The sequence below is a fragment of the Caloenas nicobarica genome, chromosome 3, assembly GCF_036013445.1.
Source record: "Caloenas nicobarica isolate bCalNic1 chromosome 3, bCalNic1.hap1, whole genome shotgun sequence".
In the NCBI taxonomy this organism is placed as follows: Eukaryota; Metazoa; Chordata; class Aves; order Columbiformes; family Columbidae; genus Caloenas; species Caloenas nicobarica.
Window position 1 is genome coordinate 102,685,178 of NC_088247.1, and position 20,885 is coordinate 102,706,062.

General features: G+C 44.8%; 1 protein-coding gene across 1 annotated transcript in view; it reads right to left on the reverse strand.

The window, feature by feature from the left end:
* CAPN8 (calpain 8) overlaps positions 1-20,581 on the reverse strand; it is a 32,493-nt gene extending 11,912 nt beyond the window's left edge. Inside the window, exons 1-10 of the mRNA XM_065630432.1 lie at positions 20,345-20,581; positions 17,748-17,817; positions 7,165-7,283; positions 5,917-6,050; positions 5,446-5,614; positions 4,487-4,570; positions 3,597-3,682; positions 2,185-2,259; positions 1,023-1,183; positions 174-349 (exon numbers count right to left, since the gene is read on the reverse strand). Coding sequence (XP_065486504.1) covers positions 174-349; positions 1,023-1,183; positions 2,185-2,259; positions 3,597-3,682; positions 4,487-4,570; positions 5,446-5,614; positions 5,917-6,050; positions 7,165-7,283; positions 17,748-17,817; positions 20,345-20,581 — 1,311 coding nt within the window. The remainder of the gene's footprint in view (positions 1-173; positions 350-1,022; positions 1,184-2,184; positions 2,260-3,596; positions 3,683-4,486; positions 4,571-5,445; positions 5,615-5,916; positions 6,051-7,164; positions 7,284-17,747; positions 17,818-20,344) is intronic.
* Between the last annotated feature and the right edge of the window lie 304 nt (positions 20,582-20,885).

The following is a 20,885-nucleotide window of genomic DNA, read 5'->3' on the forward strand; positions in this document are numbered from 1 at the left end:
TGAATCTTCCCATATTATGTGGGTCAGGAAGAAATAAGAAAAGTATTCGAATCATCTTGCAAAATTCAAATCTTATTGAAGTGTAGTGATGAATGTCAAGATGTAGCATATCGCTAATTTTTTCCAGCGTTAAAGAACAGGGAATAAAGCCTTTAATCAGGAACAAACTGTACCTGGTAGAGTGAATAACCAATACTAAGCAGAGCTTCCCCCATTTTCTTCTGTCTCCTGCGGTTCTTCTGCATCAAGCCCACCACTATAGTACAGCACGGCTCATTCAAACTGCCTTCATGGTCATCATCTGGCTCATCCAAACGGATTTTAAACTGGGGATTAGTCCAGTATGTCGCTAAGAATTCCCAAGGTAAGACAAAAAAGGAAGAAATTTTACTGTCATTGTAGCCAAGGTGGCTGTCACTAGAATTACAGAGAACACCTCTTTGGAAGAACGTTTCCACAGCTATGCTGAATATCAGTTGGAGCCATGGCAAATCAAAGCACCAAGGTAGCTCCTGGGGAGTAATGACCAACAGGGAGGAGCTGATATCGTTAATTCCAGTCAGTCATTAATCTCCAGGAAATGTCCTTGGCTGAGGCTGCAATCGTTGCAAGAGGACCAAATGCCAGACAGCCTCTCCAGAGGTCTGACCTGAAAATGAATGGGAAACAACACTGCCACTGAACTGTGACACTTTCCTGGCCTACCCAACCCTTTGGAGGATTACTCCAGTCAGTAGCAAAAGCCGTGTAGGCAAGAAAAGCAGACAGAGAAGAAAAAAAAAAAAACACAACCAAGAATACAGCCATGAATTAACTGCTTAGTGGGTTGGTAATCCCTGACAAGAAAATAACTATGAATTAGATCTTTGTTTAGACTGCCAAGCTTTTGCTTACTGTGTAAACCTCACAGAAAGAGCTGCACCTCCAAGCCCTTCCCACCAAAGCCTCCTCCAGTTCACAGCATTTTTTTTTTATTGTTTTGTTTGGTATTTCACAAAATGCCCACTTGGCTGGGTCTTCACCTTGGTAGTTTTGGCAGCCCCCAGCATTCGAACCCCGTCTCCACTGTCCATTAAACAGGGTCAGATCCCATTTATTGACCTCGTTGCTTGTCAGTGTGTCGGGAGTCAAGCTGCAGATCTCAAGGCGGGTGAACTGCCTTTGAAAATCCGAAAATGCCATCCTGGCATACAAAAAGACCAGGGTTAGTCCATCAGCCTGCAACAGTCGAGGCAACTGCAAATGGATGTCTCTTCCAACAGGGCAGCAAACGACAGTTCTACAGAGCTGCCCAAAGCCCCATTTTATTGAACTCTGAAACCTGGAACTGAGTTTTGGGAAACAAAATTTCCAGCTCCCTGGACAAGCTGTATCTCCTGGCAATGGTTATTCTCAATGGCTGTTACACATTAAGGGCTCAGACATATCATTTTCTGTCATCCCCAGCTGTGGGCAATCCCTCATGGATTATGCTCCATAAGTAAATTCACTAAAACTGGTGGAACAAAATGTGCAAGGAGATACCATTCAATAGGAGTAAGAGTTGGCCCTTATGAAAGCGTCACTCTGTAGAAAAACAGTCTCTGCTTGGTGCTTTGCTTTAATTCTGTCCTTGATGTTTGTTTTTACCATTCCTAGTAGGTTTGCATGACTGATAGGCCTTGATCACTTCATGCTGCAAGCAGAGGTCTGTTCTCATTTCTCAGTGCCTTATGGCCCTCATAGCTGATTGCACTGGAAGATGGTGGTCGTTTATCTTTCCAGTCCATGACAGAGTGACGTGGGTTCAGTACTGATCCATATAATCGGCTAACAGGGATGGGCTTTCCATTAGGTCTGGGTAAACAGTCTCTTCCCAAGCTGGTAATCTAAACTTTTTCATTAGTATGTAGCATTTAGGCAAAAAAACAAACCTCAAAATTTAGAGCAGCTGAGGTTCATTCTTGCTACCTCATTAATTTTATTACCATCTGGTCTCTATATTTTGGATAAGCACTGAGTCATGCAAGCTCTAATAAAAGGTAATATTTGAATGGGAGATAAACAAGAGGCTAACAATGCGTGCATGTCATTATTAACCTTCTTGTTGCTGGCAGTTTCTCTCCATCCAGCTGAAAGGACTGCTTAAAGACCAAACATGCACAGAAAATCTCCAAAAGGTTGAGCTAAATGAAGAATTCTCACCAAAACTCTCCATCATCTACTTGCTTATCCAGAGCCTGTTTTTGTTTGGGATCAACATAATTCCATTCAGGAGCACTGCAGACAAAGCACAAAAGCAAGCTGTTCAGTTGTTGTATTTTATTCTACAATGAGATTAGAGAGCTGGGCTCTCTCTTCAGTTACAGCTGATAAAGGAGTTATGTATTTCTCCAACAACTAGACCTCCCAAAGGCAGTACATCTGACTATACAGGGCTGGAATTAGACAGCAACCATATTTGCAACAAATAAGTCCTAAATTGGATCATCACTGCAAGGTGCCAGAATGCCCAAATATTGCAGACTGGCTGGATTAGGCAACATGCAGCCTGAAAGTCAGGCAGAGCTCCTCCATTTTAAGATCTATTGGGATGCCTGATAGTGTCACTAGGGAAATGATATAAGCTCCACTGTTAGGGTCATGGAAGAACAAGAAAGCAAAAAGGTGCAATTAGAACATGTACTGCAGAAAACAGCATTGCTTCTTTCCCATTCTATGTTAATGTGCAGCAAGCTGGATTCTGCTCTGGTCTGCTCTCATGTGATGGTGCAGCTCTGCATCTGTTCCATGGTAAAACAGGTGCAAGAAAATCAAATGGCATGTGTGTGTGCCTGAGGCACCTTATCTTGGGGCTGAGCAAAGCAGCTTTGATAAAGGTAAGAATAATTCTAATGTTTATTTTCTATCATTAAGTCTTACGCAACATCAGCATTGGTATTGCAGTCAGTGAGGACAGGAAACTGAAATCTCGAAGTATTGTGTGAAAAAACATCATGGCTCAAATGTGAAAGTAAAATTTATGCCATTCTAAATATAAAAATAAAAGAGATGTTGTCACTACCATTCTCATGAGATTCCAAGACGGTTGAAGCCCAGATGATTTCTGATAGATATTCAAAATTCTGGGCCCCTAGCTTAGTCAATGTCCCCATTTTTTTCAAGATTCTGCAGTAGAAACCAAATACTGTTCTGATTTAGAGCACAGCAACATTATAATCGAAGCAGTGGCAAAATGGTTTAGCCCTGCTGTATTTCCCAGGAATGGGATTGGTATGCGTAACCTACCAAGGTCCTGGCACCATCAGTAGGATCAATCCGAGAAAAGTTGCCTGGCAAAATAATGTGGATATGGCTTGTGTTGGGCTGCTCACAATTACAATGTGTGCTGTTCTCTCTCATTAGAAAGCTCTGCCTGAGGCTGGGAAGGATGTCCGCTGGGCAGAGCGGATCAATATCTAACCTTGCTAATAAATTAATAGTGTTTTATTCCAACTGATTTAGTATCTCTCCTAAATGTGCTTTGTGATTGGATTAACTTGCGTAGTCCCCATTTAATTTTTAAAAGATATCCAAATACACTGAAGAGAGAGAAGAAGCGGCGTATAAAAACCTACTTATCACTCCAAGCTCCAGTCCATTCCACTTCACCCCAGGGATTTCTAAGCCTCACTAGTTTCTCTGGCCGTCCTCGGTAATATACCTAAAAGATCCACAACAAACAGAGCCTGAGCACTTCCATTATCCCAATCATCATGAGGCAATTGCTTTTCATACAGGATAAAACATGATTCGTACTTGAGTGATGCAGTCCATTACAATTTGCAATAGTTAAAAGACACCTAGATGCCTTCCACCCTTATTTTACATTTTCTTCTGCCACCAAGCAAGCCATTAGCACAGCACTTACCATTTCACGTAATGACGGCAACCTGCAAGGTAAAACATCAGCTACGAAATAGCAGAATATCTACATCCTCAAAAGCAGGAGACGTTGCACAACACAGCAAGGTTGGAAAGAGGTTATTCACCACGGACACCTCTGTAATGACTCCCGTATCAGAGGAGCAGCAGTATCTAGGGCTCACTGTGAAGGTAAAACTAATGGAGGAGTTCGTGAAAGAGGCTTTTACTCCTTTCCCATTAGTGCTGATGGCAAAGCAGATGTTCCCACCTCATGCAGTACGAATACATGGGGCTGCCTCCTCTCCTGTTTCTCCTTTCCGTACCCTCCATTTCAGTAACAGTTCGGTCCACCTTTACATTTTGTATTCCAGTCTGTTGGTACAACACAAGTTGCAGACTGCACAGTACACTCTATGTAACTACCTGTACAGAGCTTCCGACCTGGCTAAGTACTACAGACACTTTCTTTTTCTGTAAGAGGGTGCATAAGGCAGCAACATTTTTACCTGATCAGTGACAGAGAGACATCAGAAAGTTGAAGGCACCGCAGTATTGCAGCCCCAAGCTGTTTTGTATGATGGGCTTGGAGAGGCTGGCTTACCTCTTCTGCTCCAGTGATAGAGTAAGCGTGTCCCTTTACCAGCTTCAGACTTGTGATTGCTTCTATGTCAGCTGCCGTTGTTGTCTGGGGCAACAAAAGTATACACATTTAGGACTATATATTGTGTATGAACAGCTTTCATGAGCTAATTAACATGGGGGAAGATATCCAAAGTGGTATGCACAATGAATATCAATATTCCTGATGCAAAGTATATTAAATACAGATGACAGGCACGGCAAAAGTTCATCTCCACAGTTTCACACCCCAAATATGCAGTCCTAGCATAGCAGAGATTCAAGAATGCACAATGAGATCTAAATCTAATTCAAATTCCCAGCTCAGGTAACAGATCCGGCCACCTGCAAAGTTGCGTTCATGTGAGCTCGACTCTACCCTGCCTTGATTGAGATCCAGCATATCAAAATTTCAACTCTGGTAATCCTACATGCCATGAACCAGGATTTCAAACAAGATAATGTGTGGAGTTTCCAGAACATGTACAAATACCATCTGTAACTTGAAAGTTACTACTGGTGTAAATAATCTTTAGGATTGAAAACCAAAGCCAGAATCAGACTACGGGCTACAACAAAGTATCACGTCAAAGAGTTTGCCTCTGGCAGTTGCATCTCTGGACCTGAAATGACACAGAATTTGAATGAGAAAAAATATTCAGAAAATGAAAACGGAGTTCAGGAAGACCAGTTTCCAGTTCATGGCTCAAAGTATTATCACAGGCTGTCTTGTAAAAATGGAGGCGTGACAAGAGTTGGTTATTTAGAACCTCATCCAAGGGTTTTTATAACTGAAATCAATAAAAGTCTCCCATTAATTGTACTATGTTTTTAATTCACACCTTCCTACCTATGTCTAACACTGGTCCGAACTTTTGTTACAATATGGCCTGAAGCCTTAAGAGCAGGAATGAGGAGAGTAAAGCAGCAAGAGCCTCTTACATCAATGGAACAGCCAAGAAGTGACCCAGCTCTCAGAGCCTTCTGGATGATTTGGTACAGGTTCGAAGGAGCCCTCTGCAGCTCATAAGATTCAGAGATGCCTCCAGTAAAATCCTCAAAGCCCTCCATGGTGGAGCCTCCCGTGAGAGCTTCATAAGAGCCATTCAGCCTGTGGGAGACATGAGGGTTATATAAGGGGTCATCTTCACCTGTAAGCGATGGCACTGCAGAAAGAAGGGTTTATAATTTAGTATCTCTCAGTCCATGTGATCATCAAGTGTGACCTGGCATGCCAGAAGTAAAGCCCCTTGAAACAGGCATTTGGCAACCCCCTTCATGGACCTACGGGAAACCAAATAATGGGTGGAATAGAGGCTGCATTTGAGCGATGCGCATTGTGTTTAATCACACCCGCTCGGGCAGGCAGCTTCTGCACACCCAGGAGCACTTCGTCCTGATTAGCCACCGTACTTGGCATAGGCCTTCTCCAGCAGAGCGCTCCAGAACTCATCGCCTTCCTCCGAGTGCACGAAGAGCAGCTTCCCATTCTTGGTGGGCAGCCTGTCATCCACCACGACATCTACCCACTCCCCGTACTGCCAGAACTGAAGAAGAAAGAAAAGATGATGAGAGCTGGTGTGCACATAATAGCTGTACACTACCATCTTCCTACCCCTTCGCCTGTCATCGGTTCTCCCTGGATAAGTCACTGTAAGGTTTCACTCCCATGTTGGGCTCCTCTCCCTTGTAACAGAAGTGAACTCTTCCCATCTCTGTGAAGCACTGATCAGGCTTCTTAATGCCGTAATAAAGTTCTGCTAATAAGTAATATTAAAAGCAACTTCTTGCACATAACATGTGGAATGCTGTCTGTTCTCCATGAAGAGTTTACATGGTGGAGAGTCCAGAAAGATAGTGAGTAGGCAGGACACTCTTAAATTTTTTCTTGTCTACTCTTTTAAGGCCAAATCCTCTGGGGGGGGGGAAAGAAAAAAAGACCCTATAAAAATGCTGCAAGGAGAGGTCATCCAAAGGGGAAGCACTCAATAGTGTTAATCCCTTCTGAAAACACTGGAAAATGTGTGAAACATTACTAATACTATTTTTTGCCTGAGCACTGGAAACATTTCATCTAGAATTTGATGCAGTCCTGAAAGGAAAGAAGATAATTTACGCAATACACCCTCTGCGAGATGAGCTGGTGCAAGGGCTAAGTATGTGCTCTATAGTATCTCTCCTCACCAAAACACCTCCTTTAGCTTTGCAGGATGAATCCACCTTGCTCACACTTGAGCCTAAATTCTAGTCAAAGCAGTCCCAGCACGCTGGGTCTGCAGGCATGGAAATCCAGGCAAAGACACGGAGAGGGAAGGGAAGGAGGAAGAACCTCATCAGCCTGAATTCACTTTTCACATTCAGCAGCAACAGAGCTTCGCTTGACTCATGCAGTGTGATGATCTGGCTCAGTTTACAAAGCCTGTATAACTCACCAGAGCCCTACCAGCTGTAAGACAGCAGAACCTAGCCAGTGAGCAGGTGTCATTTAATATTATTTAACTCTGTTCTGCTTTTCTTCCCCTTTTTGCCTCCACCAATTTCACTTACACACTGTAATTCTTGAATATTTACCCTGTGCCAAAGATACACACAAAAAAGCTGCTTTTAGCTAAACACTACAATTTTCCTCTTTCATTCTCAATATCCTAATCATATAGGTACCTGGAAATGAAAGATCCCAGCATAGTCCTTCTGGAAACTCTGAGCCTCAGGAACGACGCGGTGCAGAATATCTGGATTCAAAGTAAGAGATGCAATGGCTGCCAGGAGCCAGCAATCACCTAAAAAAACCATGTGTTACAAGGCAGAAAAGTCCATTAACAAATAGTGTTTTGCCCAGCTAATCCTTACACCATTATGTTATGCTCCCACCTATAATAAATACAAGCATTAAGTGCTTTGCAAGGTCCTGCCAGACTCAGTATTGGTTCAGCGATTCATTCTTGTTTTGTTGTGTTATTTATCTCTGTGCTCATTTTCCACCCACCCAGACCACACAGGTATCTTGGAACCTCTGAGGCTGATCATGGTGGTGATTTCAACGGTCTAGTCTGGACTTTGCGATCTCGATTTTTGAAGGAAGCTGTGAAACCAGGCTGCTTTATCCAAGCTTGTTAATGCCCTCAGGAGACCAAGGACATAGCCAGAGAGAGAAGGCATTTGAGGTACGTGGGTTGTAAAGCCTGGTTGGGCAGTGCAGAGTTAATGACCTGTGGTACTTTAACTAGATCAAATCCACCACTCCCAGGAGAGGCAAGGGCTTAGGAAGTGCCCAGAAGACAGCAAAACCTCTGAGTTGATAGAAGGGCGTTGGGACTTCCCCCCCTATCTTTTGGAGATTTGATTGATAGCAGGAACATCTGAGTGGCTATTTCTTCTTAGACCTTTCTTTGGAGGTCTGAATTTGAACCAGCACTTAGGGCTAATCCTACAGATTTGCCCATGAGTCTAATGGAAGCGGAAGCCTCCTGGGAACTCTGCGAGGAGATGAGTCCTTTCTCTGGCCCACTCCTTATCCTGGAAAGGACAGGCGTGCCCAGTCCTCGCTGGAGGCTGAGTGTCTCGCAGCTGCTGTCTGCTGGGTTGGTTACCTGCTTGTTGTGGATTGGAGGCTGGATAAGTAGAAGCCTCTATTACACTAAAGGTGCTGCCCCTGGGAAACACAGTGACTCATGGGTTTCTTGCAGCGTTTGCATACTGCAAACAGTAAGAAGAACTTTTGTGGTTACGTGTTATTTCTGAGGTGTGCAGAAACTCAAGGAAGACAAAGCTGCTCTGCAGGTGCTAACATTTTCCTGGTTTCCTGTAGTTTATCTGTGCCAAGATGTGTTTCTTTGTGCAGGTGCATACTCTGCAGAAGAAACTGGCATAACAGCTCTTGGTTCCGTGGAAATAAGCTAACAGAGAAACTGAGGAAAATGTTTAATCTGTAGAATAATTCAATATCTTAGAGTAGCAGCTAACTCTTTATATTGATTTGGGCTTTCTGTTTTAGTGCCATGATGAATATAATTGTAAAGGTGAGATACTGGGACTTGCCTGGTGCTATGTGTTCTCTTCTGTCCGTAGCCCACTGAGAGGTACCCAGGTGCCTTCTATGAGCCGAGCAAGAAAGAGCTGTTCCCAGTTTGGCAAACAGTAACTTGAGAAACACCTATAAAGAAGTGGCCCTGGTGTGATGATCTGTAACTACCTGAGCTGGCTGATCTGATACAGCTGCAAAAGTGTGATCTACCCAGTGTGCCAACTCAGACATTTCCAATGAGGAGGGAAAACCTCACATTATAATAGTATGTGAGGTGCTGCTTAAGCCTTCCCTCAGGATAGTGTTATGTCACCCTGAGTACTGTGTTCAGGAAAGAGCATTCAAGCTGGAAGGCAATAGAAAATGGCTGGATTATCTGCTTCTCCACATCTGGTTGGCATTGAAAGACTGTTTCTTCCAAGCTCAAGATTAGAACATTCCGACACGTAGGAAGTCAAGGAAGGGAGCCAGGAGACCTGTGTGGTTAAACAGGGAACTGCTGGGCAAACTCAAGTGGAAGAGGAGAGTCTATAGATCATGGAAAGAGGGGCTGGCCACTTGGGAAGAATATAAGGCTGTTGTCAGAAAATGTAGGGAGGCAACTAGGAAAGCTAAGGCCTCCTTAGAATTAAACCTTGCGAGAGGGGTCAAGGACAACAGGAAGAGCTTCTTCAAATGCATGGCAGATAAAACTAACACCAGAGGCAATGTAGGCCCACTGATGAATGGGGTGGGTGCCCTGGTGACAGAGGATACAGAGAAGGCAGAATTACTGAATGCCTTCTTTGTCTCTGTCTATTCTGCCGGAGGCTGTCCTGAGGAGACCCGTACCCCTGAGGCCCCAGAGGAAGGCAGGACAATGGAGGAGTCTGCCTTAGTTGATGAGAACTGGGTTAGGGAGCAATTAAGCAATCTGGACATCCATAAATCCATGGGTCCAGATGGGGTGCACCCGCAGGTGCTGAGGGAGCTGGCTGAAGTCATTGCTAGGCCACTCTCCATCTTTGCCCAATCTTGGGAAATGGGAGAGGTGCCTGAGGACTGAAGGAAAGCAGATGTGACTCCAGTCTTCAAAAAGGGCAAGGAGGAGGACCCGCGTAACTATAGACCGGTCAGTCTCACCTCCATCCCTGGAAAGGTGACGGAACAACTCATCCTTGGTGCCATCTCAAGGCATATTAAGGATAAGAGGGTCATTAGGGGCAGTCAACATGGCTTCACCAAGGGAAACTCATGCTCAACCAATATCATAGCCTTTTATGAGGACATAACCAAGTGGATAGATGATGGTAAAGCAGTGGATCTGGTCTATCTTGATTTCAGTAAAGCATCTGACACAGTCTCCCACAGCATCCTTGCGGCTAAACTGAGGAAGTGTGGTCTGGACGGTCGGGTAGTGAGGTGGACTGTGAACTGGCTGAAAGAAAGAAGCCAGAGAGTTGTGGTCAATGGGACAGAGTCTAGTTGGAGGCCTGTATCTAGTGGAGTCCCTCAAGGGTCGGTACTGGGACAAGTACTATTCAATACATCAATCAATTGCTTGGATGAGGGACTAGAGTGGACTGTGAGCAAGTTTGCTGACACCAAACTGGGAGGAGTGGCTGACACGCCAGAAGGCTGTGCTGCCATCCAGAGGCCTGGACAGGCTGGAGAGTTGGGTGGGGAAAAATGTAATGAAATATAACAAGGGCAAGTGTAGAGTCTTGCATCTGGGCAAGAACAACTCCAAGTACCAGTATAAGTTGGCGAATGACTTGTTGGAGAGCAGTGTAGGGGAAAGGGACCTGGGGGTCCTGGTGGACAGCAGGGTGGCCATGAGCCAGCACTGTGCCCTTGTGGCCAGGAAGGCCAATGGCATCCTGGGGTGTATCAGAAGGGAGGTGGTTAGTAGGTCGAGAGAGGTTCTCCTCCCCCTCTACTCTGCCCTGGCAAGACCACATCTGGAATACTGTGTCCAGTTCTGGGCCCCTCAGTTCAAGAAGGACAGGGAACTGCTGGAGAGAGTCCAGTGCATAGCTACAAAGATGATGAAGGGAGTGGAGCATCTCCCTTATGAGGAAAGGCTGAGGGAGCTGGGTCTCTTTAGCTTGGAGAAGAGGAGACTGAGGGATGACCTCATTCATGTTTATAAATATCTAAAGAGTGAGCGTCACGAGGATGGAGCCAGGCTCTTCTCAGTGACAACCAATGATAGGACAAGGGGCAATGGGTGCAAACTGGAACACAGGAGGTTCCACTTAAATATGAGAAGAAACTTCTTTACTTTGAGGGTGCCAGAGCACTGGAACAGGCTGCCCAGGGAGGTTGTGGAGTCTCCTTCTCTGGAGACATTCAAACCCGCCTGGACGCCTTCCTGTGTAACCTCATCTGGGTGTTCCTGCTCTGGCAGGGGGATTGGACTAGATGACCTTTTGAGGTCCCTTCCAATCCCTAATATTCTGTGATTCCATGATCTACCTACATTTCTTATGAGAAGAGGTTAAAAAAAAGCTTGTCCTGCTCATCCTACACAAGTGAAGTTTGAAGAGGAAGTGTAAGGCAGGTTAAATGCTACTTTGCAGAAAAGCTGTTTGAGCCAAAAGCCCTTACTTGAAAAGTAAGATTTCCCTTACAGAAGATAAGGTATATTAAAATAAAAGGGTTGTGAGATGTTCACACTGGAAATAGGAAAATGTTGCTGCTGTGCATATAGAAAATAGAGTCCAAAAGCCTTAGCCTCTAGAACAGCTATGAGCAAAAACCTTCTTAAGCTCATCTTCAACTTAGCTCTTTTACAAATTATTTCATGTTCTATGGGAGAGGGCTCAACTCACTAGCCTAGAAAGTTCCTTTCCAGCCTTAGGTACCTGTGTATAAAATAAGCAAAATTGGGAGTGCACAAGGCAGGGGGAAAAAAGGCTTTAAAAACCCTCTGTTCCAAGAAAATGTAGATGCAGGAAAAAACGAGATCGCTCAGACCTGCTTCATATCTATTTTTTGAGGCTTTCCTTGGTACAGGTGTACACCTTATGATGTTATAACTTCTGCTTTTGCTTGGAGAGGTAGAAATCATAGTGATAAGTCCGGGGAATGGCTCTTCAGAGGAGGAAGATGAAAAGCCTTGTGAAGTTAGAACTGAAGCCCTTATATTTTTTCAACTACTCCAGATTTTCTTGTTTCTCTGGCTGTTCCTGGCATGCTGTGAAGCATAGAAGACTATTTCTGAAAAGGTGGCTGGGTGGGGGTCCTCGTGTCCCTGGTGTATCCCTCTGCCCTTGGTGAGACCAAGGAAGGTCTGTAGCAGTGAGGAGTTGGTGCTCTCCCAATGTGCAACATTTGGAATGGTGTCCCCTTCCTGGTCCAGGCCAGGTTTTTACAGCCAGTGAAGGGGAAACTACGCTGGGCTTTGCTGAGGATGGTGTATGTTTGATGCACAATTAGGCAGAAGAATCAGTGAAATGAGAGGGGTTGCCTTAAATATGTTATTTACTTCTCTGACTCAGAACTAAACAATTTCAGAATCTCATCGCCTTGAGGTGCCAAATGCAGCGTGAAATCCTTTACAGTTATCTTACAGTATGAATTAACTTCTTAGCTTCTGGGAGAGTGAGTGGCACGTCTGCCTCTCACAAACACACCGTGCAATCTAACCTCCCGGGGAAGCATCAGGGGCAACTCTGCTTAAAGCATGTCTGGAAAGAATTGTATTGGAAGAATCGCAGTGGTGAACTTGGCCTTAAAAATAGCTATGCCTGCCTTGAGCAATGCAGAGTCCTGTCTCTAGACCTTACTTGGGAGCCTAATATCTTTGTCTAAGCCTATTGCTGAACAATTAAACGTGGCCTCTGAGAGGAAGCAGCGGAGAATTGGCTGCTGTGCAGTAACTTGCTAAAAAGGAAGGTTTATGTGGGGTGTCTAGATGCAGATGGTTTGGAGCCACCTTTGTATAAAAGCAACAAGTTACATTCAGGCTCCTGTGATAATGGTTTTAAGACCTCCCAGCAGAGGGCCAGAAAATTAGTGAGGGGTTTGGAGAAGAAGCCGTATGAGGAGCAGCTGAAGTCACTTGGTTTGTTCAGCTTGGAGGAGACTGAGAGGAGACCTCATGGCAGCTACAGCTTCATCACAAGGGGAGGAGGGAGGGCAGGCGCCAAACTCTTCTCTCTGGTTCTGATGGGACCTGAGGGAATGGCAGGAAGATGTGCCAGGGGAGGTTTAGGTTGGACATTAGGAAAAGGTTCTTCCCCCAGAGGGTGGTGGAGCACTGGAACAGGCTCCCCAGGGAGGTGTCACGGCCCCAAGCCTGACAGTGTTCAAGAAGAGACTGGACAACACCCTCAGACACACGGTGTGAACTGTGGGGTTGTCATGTGCAGGGACAGGAGTTGGACTCGATGATCCTTGTGTGTCCCTTCCAACTCAGGACATTCTGTGATTCTAAGACAAGTTATAGAGGATGCAGGAATCTTGTCCATACCAAGGAGCTTCCAGGATAGAGCACAGGTTGCCCCTTATCTTCTTGTATACCACAATGGGATCCTGGCCTATTAATAAGGTTTCTCAGCCCTACTGGATAATATATTACTAGTTCTGAAAAAGTAAAAGTTGACAGTATATGTTCCTTTTTTCATAGTTAAACATCATTTTGCCGGCAGCAAATTTCAGAGTTTTGTTTGTGGTTGTGCCTACAGTGTAGTGTGACAGCACAAGCTCCCTAGAAAGGTATCTTGTGTAGGACCACTAAAACTTGTCCTGATTCAGCTGCGTGTTATATGTCATCTTTCAAACTATGAGGAAACTAGTTGATTCTCTTCCTAAAAAGTGAATTCTTGGAGGGAGAGAAAACAAGGCTGATTGGCCAATGAATTAAATATTTAATAAGAATGCATTCCCAACACAGTAATAGTCAGAAAAATGACAATATAAAAAAGGTTTTCTGCTCACTACATGTATTCGAAGTTGCAGCCTTTTGGCTTATAAAAATAAATAAATAGTCTTCTCAGCATTGGCCCAGCAAGGCTAAATGACCTACAGGCACATAGACTGCTTTCTGCTCAGCTTTATATTTCATGAACAAAAGTTTCAGACAAGTGCCAAATACAGTGTTTACCACAGCTGCTGAATGTGCTAAAAAGAAGCCAGCACGGTTCCTGGATCTGAAGTCGTTTGCAATGTTGGTAAAGTCCTATTACTTTTCAGCTGTGGTCTTGGGGTTTGTTTGGTTTGGGCATTTTTTGTTTGTGCGTTTGTTTGGTTTTTAATTTGAAATAAACAATTCTGCCCCTGAGTTTGTGGTAGAAATGGTAAACATGAAACCTAGCTGTGCCTAGCTCTGTGTGTGTCTGTATGTATATATTTATCTATACATGATCTTGGAGAATTACTTTGACTGTTACTGTGCTTGAAAGAAAATCACTCGCTGCTCACAGATGTACTGAGATGGCTCATGTTCTCAGTGCTACGCAAGCATCTCCTGGTTTACAGAGATAATCGAACTGCTGCAGAGAATACTGAATCTTTGGTGACCTGTGAGCTGAGTGACTCCTCTGTATTGATGATGTTTACCCAAGCGTGCTGCACTCGCAGAGGCCATAAAATAAATGAGAAATTTGATTAGTTTCAGTTGTTACAGAGCAGTGCTCAGTTTCTGTTTAGCTACCATCAAAGTGTCTAGACATAAAGCACCTAAACTCTTCATTGACCTGCTGATGGTGACTTTAAGCCAAAAGTCCAAGTGCCGAGTTCCAAGATCTGTCTGGACAGTTCAGAGGCATTTCTGTGCTGATTGTACTTCGGCTTGTTGCTATTCCAGCGATGCTTGGTGTTCAGAAGGGATCTTAAGACAATGCTCTGGCTCTTGCCTCCCGGTTTGTCAAGCAGATTTGACTCTCAGCTTTGGTCTCTGCTGGAAGCCCTTCTTCAGAGCTCATAGGACCTGAAGCATCCTACTAGACATCAAGGAAGCATTGACCGGCTAGCTTCATAATTTCTGGCAGTGCAGGCTGCTACTGCTTTGAGATTTCTAAGGAGGGCTTACTAAAGTTTTCTGTGGAAATGAATTAAGCTCTGCAGCTCTGTACAGAAACTCAGAGGAGCACCAAGCAAAGGAACAAGCTTTTTTCTCTTTGGAGTCTCAGAGTTGTCAGTTAATGTAATTTTTGAGATCTAGGAGATCTGTCTGTTAGAACAAGGATCTCAAATACTCCTGGGCCCATGGGACCGAACATCAGAAAAGCCACGTATTAATATCTATAGCAAAATAAGTTAATAGTATTAAGGACTCTCCTGCCTACAGGAGCTCCAAAGGTTCCTTCAACAGCTATCAGATCCACCTCAGAGCTGTCAGGCTTTGGCTTGTTCTCCAGTCTGCCCATAACCTTCGCAAAGCTGCCCAGAATACAAGACACGTACAAAGCCCACATGGGGTGGGCTCTTCAGTTGGTGTGAACTGGTGCATCTGCACTGGTTTCAGGGGACTTCTCCAGCTGACAGCTCAGGCCAAGGGAGCTGCAGTGCCTGGAGCTCTCTCTGAGCCTTCAGAACAAAAGGTGCCCCATGAATAAAGATGGTGTGGCTCTGGAAAGCTAATATTAAACTGAGAGGGTTTGAGTGTGTTTCATATTATTTAAATTAAATTTATGCCACTTGCTTCTTAAGAACTTCTGCAAACAATTCTGGGGTTAACATTCAGATAGCTGCAAGAAAACTTCATTAAAGTCACCTTTAATAGCTAAGGCTGTGTGACTGCATTTCAAGTTGTTACTAGGCTATCAAAAAGATATGGTTCAAAGAACGTTTAAAATATTTCAAGTCTTTCAAGTTCCCATCAAACTTCCCAAGCTGATATTCATCTAGCTTATGCTGTTGTCAAAGAAATAAGCTTAATGGAGTGAGACTAACTCTGGGTTTTCTTGTTCCTTTTGTTCATATAAACCCAGACCTGCAGTGTTATTTTTAAAAGAAAAGAAACATGTCGGAGCAGATTATTAAAAATAGGCTCTATTTCCCTAAAGGACTTGTTAACAGGTCACATACGTGGCTTATGTAAATATGTACTCAGAATCTGTTTCAGTAGAAGTGTTTTACATGAGGGCTTTAGTAACGAGGACTTTGATATTCAAGGTATTGGATCAAATACCGAAAAAGTATAGTATGCCTCAGAGATGTAAAGCAAATACCTGAATGCTAGAAGGGAAGTCCCCTGTCTATATTCTGAAGTTTATTTTTGTGAAGGGTCAGTGTGTGTAGAAATGATTGTAAGCAGCCTTGCAGGAAAAAAATTTATCATCTTTTATTATTTTTTCTCTTCCTTTTTGGTTTTTTTTTTTGGCAGAGAGAAAATGAAGCTTCTAACAAAAGCAGAATCAGATTTTGGGGCTTTTTTTCTAGGTTGAGGGGTAGCTTTCAGGACTAGCACTTGGGGTACTACCCACCAAAGGCTGGCTTGGGAAAGTCCAGAGCCAGGCACCATCCTCAGATACACAGGATGTTTTTGGGTCCAGTTCTGTTGCTACCACTATTTGATGGATTTTGGCAACCCTCCCTAGTGAAAGCCCATTTAGCACAAAGGACTGGGAGTCCACAGAGACACTCAGGAGGTGACAGAAATAAAGAAGGGCTCAGGGTATTTGCATTCAGTTTCTAGACTTAACACAAATAATTCACTGGCCTCTTCTAGTTTAAGAGCAAGTAACAGTCTTCAGTTCTTTAGCTTGTAAACTGTCAAGGAAAATGAGGTTTCACTTCAGGCGTATGATCTTTATTTTTTTTTATGCTACTATAGAAACTTCCCAAATTGGAGGTGACAAGAAATGTTGCTTTTATTGCTTATCTGAAACATTCTCCTAAAATACAGTAAGTGATTTCCCCATACTCTGTTCCAGCATCCACTGAATAAATATCCTGGAGCAAGTATGTGATTGGGCATCTTATTTTTAGCATTTGGAGCACAGGCCCACACACCAGGGAATTTTTTAGCAATTGCTTTAATGGTGCTGTGTTTACAGGACCAGCATTGGTATTATTTATTGCCAATGACTTGCAGAAATTGTTTGAATCTCATTTGCACAATGGATGGGCTAGAAGACCAGGAAGGTCAGGAGTACTGTGGTAAGCAGCGCAGGAGGGAGAAAGGCTGATTTCTCTGTGTGTAATCTATCAAATTCTCATTACTAGAGTTTCAGCCTTCTCATGGCTATGTGTAGTCAGGAGAGGCTGCTGCTGCTGTCTTCTGGAGCTGGATCTTATCCGCAAGGCAGGCAGGGAAGGCAGCTCCTGCAGCAGCTATTCAAAGAGGGAATAAAGGCCCCTTGCAGCTCCCTTCTGTCCGCTCACATCGGAGCTCAGTTTAGACAGCAGCAAATATTGGAGAAAAATGGGCAAAGGAGTTTTTCTATGACGGTTGTCCAGGAGAGTATGAGTGCTGTCTGAGATACATCTCATCAGCATCAGGCCCCAGTTCGAGGAGCTGAGCAGCTCTGCATTTTTTGGCTGTGTTTGCAGCATGTTGCCGGTGCCTGGGCGCTCCTGTCCCTGCTCACAGCTGTACACCAAATGCTACGCAAGCAGGAGGAGCATGAAGGTCTCAGAACAATTTGCTTGTTGTGGATGGTATTATGAAGTTTACATGCTTTGTTTGTTTTTTACAATGTCCTTATTTCTGACTCATGCCTGCATGGGACATCCTGATTGGCATGAAATGGCATTTCGCAGCCCCAGGCCCTGTACTGAACCGGTTCCTGCTCTGGTCCTTGGTTGTCGTGTATTTGTTTGGTGTGAAACTGAGGCTGGAACTTGCTCTACCTCCCAAATAAAAATCCTTAATGACCAGGCTACCAGATGAAACCTCCCTGCTGTCCCTTGTTCCCTGAGTCTTTGGAGCTGTTCTTGCTGGGATGGGTGTGAAGCCCACTCTCTTGCATCAGAGCAAGTGCTTTCATTATTAGGTTGGTGTCCAGCTCTTGTTTCAAGCAGTGAAAAGCAAGTCAGCCTTCTGCTCTGCAAAGGGATAATTAGCTTCCTACCTCCAGGAGGCAGTTTGGTTTGACATAGCTGTTACAAGCCCATATATACCCTGTCTCAGGCAGCAATGCTGGTGCATGAGTCCCCTTCTTGGGTATCATCTACCTCTCTCCTACTGTGTCTGGGAGATAGCCAATAAAATTGTCTGTGTATGAGGAATTTTTAAATGAAGTTTCATTTTTTTTTCTTCTAAAACAAAATTCAGAAGTACTGTACATACCCAGCTCTCCTTGGCAGACATCTGTTCGAGTAGCTCCTCCGATTATAAACTGAGGGTTGGCACATAACTCCTGAAAAGACACATTTTCAAAGTATGCATTACCCTTTCTGGTCTGAAAAGTTCCCCTTTCTTGTTCCATGTTTCAATGCTCAAAAAATATTAAACAATTTCAACATTTTTAAATAATTACACCCTTTGTCTTCTCTCTGATTAACATGGTGTCAGAAAAATGTTGCCTTATTCAACTGAAGAGTCTGTGGGGGTTTTTGAGGCAAATCCTAAAGCCCTTAGTCAGAATTTTTTGCTACTATGGGGACAGAGGTGAAAATTCAACCTCAGCATTTACATCTTATGTTATCTTGCTGTGGTTTTGGTTCAAGCAGTGCAAATGAGTTTGTGACCGTCACTGCTGGCTCTGGCACTGGAGCTGTACTGAGTTTCCACTGCCACCGGTGTGGAGGACGTTCCTCCACCTTGACTCCACTTCCTGGGAGGCCATTCATACAAACGCTTTTACTGGTGACCCCCAACTTTCTTCCTGGGCCTTTGGGGCCAGCCAAGTAGGTTATGGCAATGACTGTCCCTCCTATCCCAACTCTGAGCCCTCCAACAATTCATGCCCTACATTGGGAAGTTAATAGCCTCTCTAGAGACAAAAGCCATCCTTTTCTCCCAAGCATTTTCCATGAGCTTCTGGGTGGCAGCAAGGGGCAGTTTATAGGAAGCCTGACATGGCTGAGGAAGCCTTGAGCAGTTACTGGCTCTCCCAGAGAGCAGTGGTTGTCAGCTTTGAGCATCCCATGGAGACAGAGACAATCCAGGACTTCTTGTGTGTGTGACAAAGAACCAGTTTGTGAACCTCCTCTCGCAACAGGTGTGATCTCAGCTACATCCTTTTTGCTTCTATAGTTATCCAGCCTCACAGCTGTCTCGGCGGGTAGGAGTCAGGAGTAGGTTACCTATCACACAGAAGAGGTTTTGTGTTGGTTTTTCTCTCCTCCCTCCAAAGGGGTGTACCTGGTGTCAGTCAGCTGCATATGACTCATTACTCACCAAGACACCTGTCCTTTCTGAGCCACTGCCAAGTGCCACATACACCTTTCACATAACTGCATTTCCACCTTCTTTCTTTCCATAAACCCGCTGTTCAAACTGGAAGATAAGTCTGTGATGGCAGAGTGTCTAACACCCACTGTCTGCAAACCAGCAGTCACAACCTGGGGGGGATGACCTTAGCAGTGGATATTTATTTTGCAGGGGGTACTTCTCCAGCAGGTCTCCTCCAGGTTGCCCACTGGATCCTGCTGCCTGTTTTGGCTGCAGGCAGAAAAGTCAACAGTGACCCCATACGCTTGCAATCATGGACACAGTTTGCAGATGGAAACCTGCTGGCCAGCTGAAAAAGTCCAAGAAATGAGCAGGGCTGTAACCTCTGACAGGAGTCATCGGTGATGCAGAAAAGTAGGTCAGATCCAGGTCCCTCCACAGGAGAGCAAAGCAGAGGGTTTGTGTCACCTCGCAGCAGGGTTTGGGCTCTGCCCCATGCACAGGGACAAGCCTGTGGGTCCTGGTACAATGTTGCTCTTGCACAAGAAGCCCAAGTCTAATTTAATGAGTTTTCAAAGGCTGATCTTCTCCCAGGGTAGGCAAAGCCGAGGGATGCATCCACAGTACTTGTTGCTGAAACATTCGGGTGACAGAGCGAGGTGCTTGTGGACAAATGGGTTTGCCAGGGTAGAAACTTGCAGTTATTAAACCTGCAAGTTTCTTCTTCTCAATTTTCAAGTGAAAAAAATAATAAAAATCAGAGCCTTGAAATTTTCCCTTGTTCTCCTTGCCCCCATCAGAGGAAGGTAAGTCCTTTGGAAGTTTTTCCTTCCTTTCCATTTTTCAGTTTTTCTTGATGTTGCAAGCAGGGGCAAAATGACAAAGGAGGAGCAAAGCAGGGACAGAAACAAATGACTAAGAAATGAAAGTGCAGAAAAATCACTGAAGCCCTGATTTCGTGGTTTAAAAAAAATAGGCACCTAATCTTTCCTGATGAAAATTATTTTTTAAAATGAAAGGCCATTTATAGGATACATGTATTCAGGTAATAACGGTCCCAGTCAGTTGCTCTTTAACTGTTATATGTCGCTTGAAGTGAGGCAGAGGATTTTATTTAGGTATTTGCCTGATTTCTTAGGGTGCGCAGTGGCGAGACCTTGGTGTGGGCACCGTTACAACTGGTGGTTGATCACTCCTGGGCTGCCCTACGGTCTGTCTGGGTACGTGCGTGGCTTTTGCATCCATCTCTGGATTGTACTCTGGACTTACAGCTCCATGGAGCTGGGATGGATAGGGAGGAAGCAGGTTCCCATGAAGCAGTTATAGGATTCCTTGTTTTGTAAGGGATTAGAAGGTGTTGATTTTTTTTTTTCCCTACCTCCCTTTCAACCTTGTTTCTGCTAACCATGGAGGTAAAGCAAGACAGAAGAAAAATATAAAACATACAGGAATAGTGGGTATTCGGGCTCACCACTGCTTTAGCATGGATGTTCTGGTGGGCTTTGGTTAGATCCGGACCCAGTAAAACAGGCAGTTAAAAGCACTCTTACCGTGGGGCGCTTCCAGACTATCCCCTGGGTTTTGAAGGAGTATGGTCCCAGGTCCCGGTAGCCCAGGGCGGAAGGACAGGCTGGGAACTCCTCATCCTTGAAGAGGGTGCCGGCCCGCAGGCACTGCTGCTTCAGGGCTTCGTAGTCCTGCTTCAAATACTTGATGGCGTTCCTGTTGGATCCAAGCCCATCCGCGGCCGCTCGTTCTTGGCACAGCCTCGCCGCGGCCCTGGACATGCCTGCCTACCCTCCCGGCGTGCTGCAAGGCTCTGTCTGTGCCTCCTGGGCAAGAGGAGGTGAGTCCGGGAAGGTAGGAGGTTCAGGTGGAGCCGGGGGCTGCCCTAAGGGCTCTAACAGCCCTGGAGGGAGGAGGCACCAGAAGTGCAAATATGTACCCGAGATGCACCCGAGAGAGGGGGTAGGGAGCTGGTGGGGGCCACAGCCGGTGCGGCTGGGACTGCGGGCACTGCCTCTTCCTACTCCCACATTATTTGCTTTTTTGCTGCCTCTTTTTAAAATACGCTTTTAATGAGGACCAAGG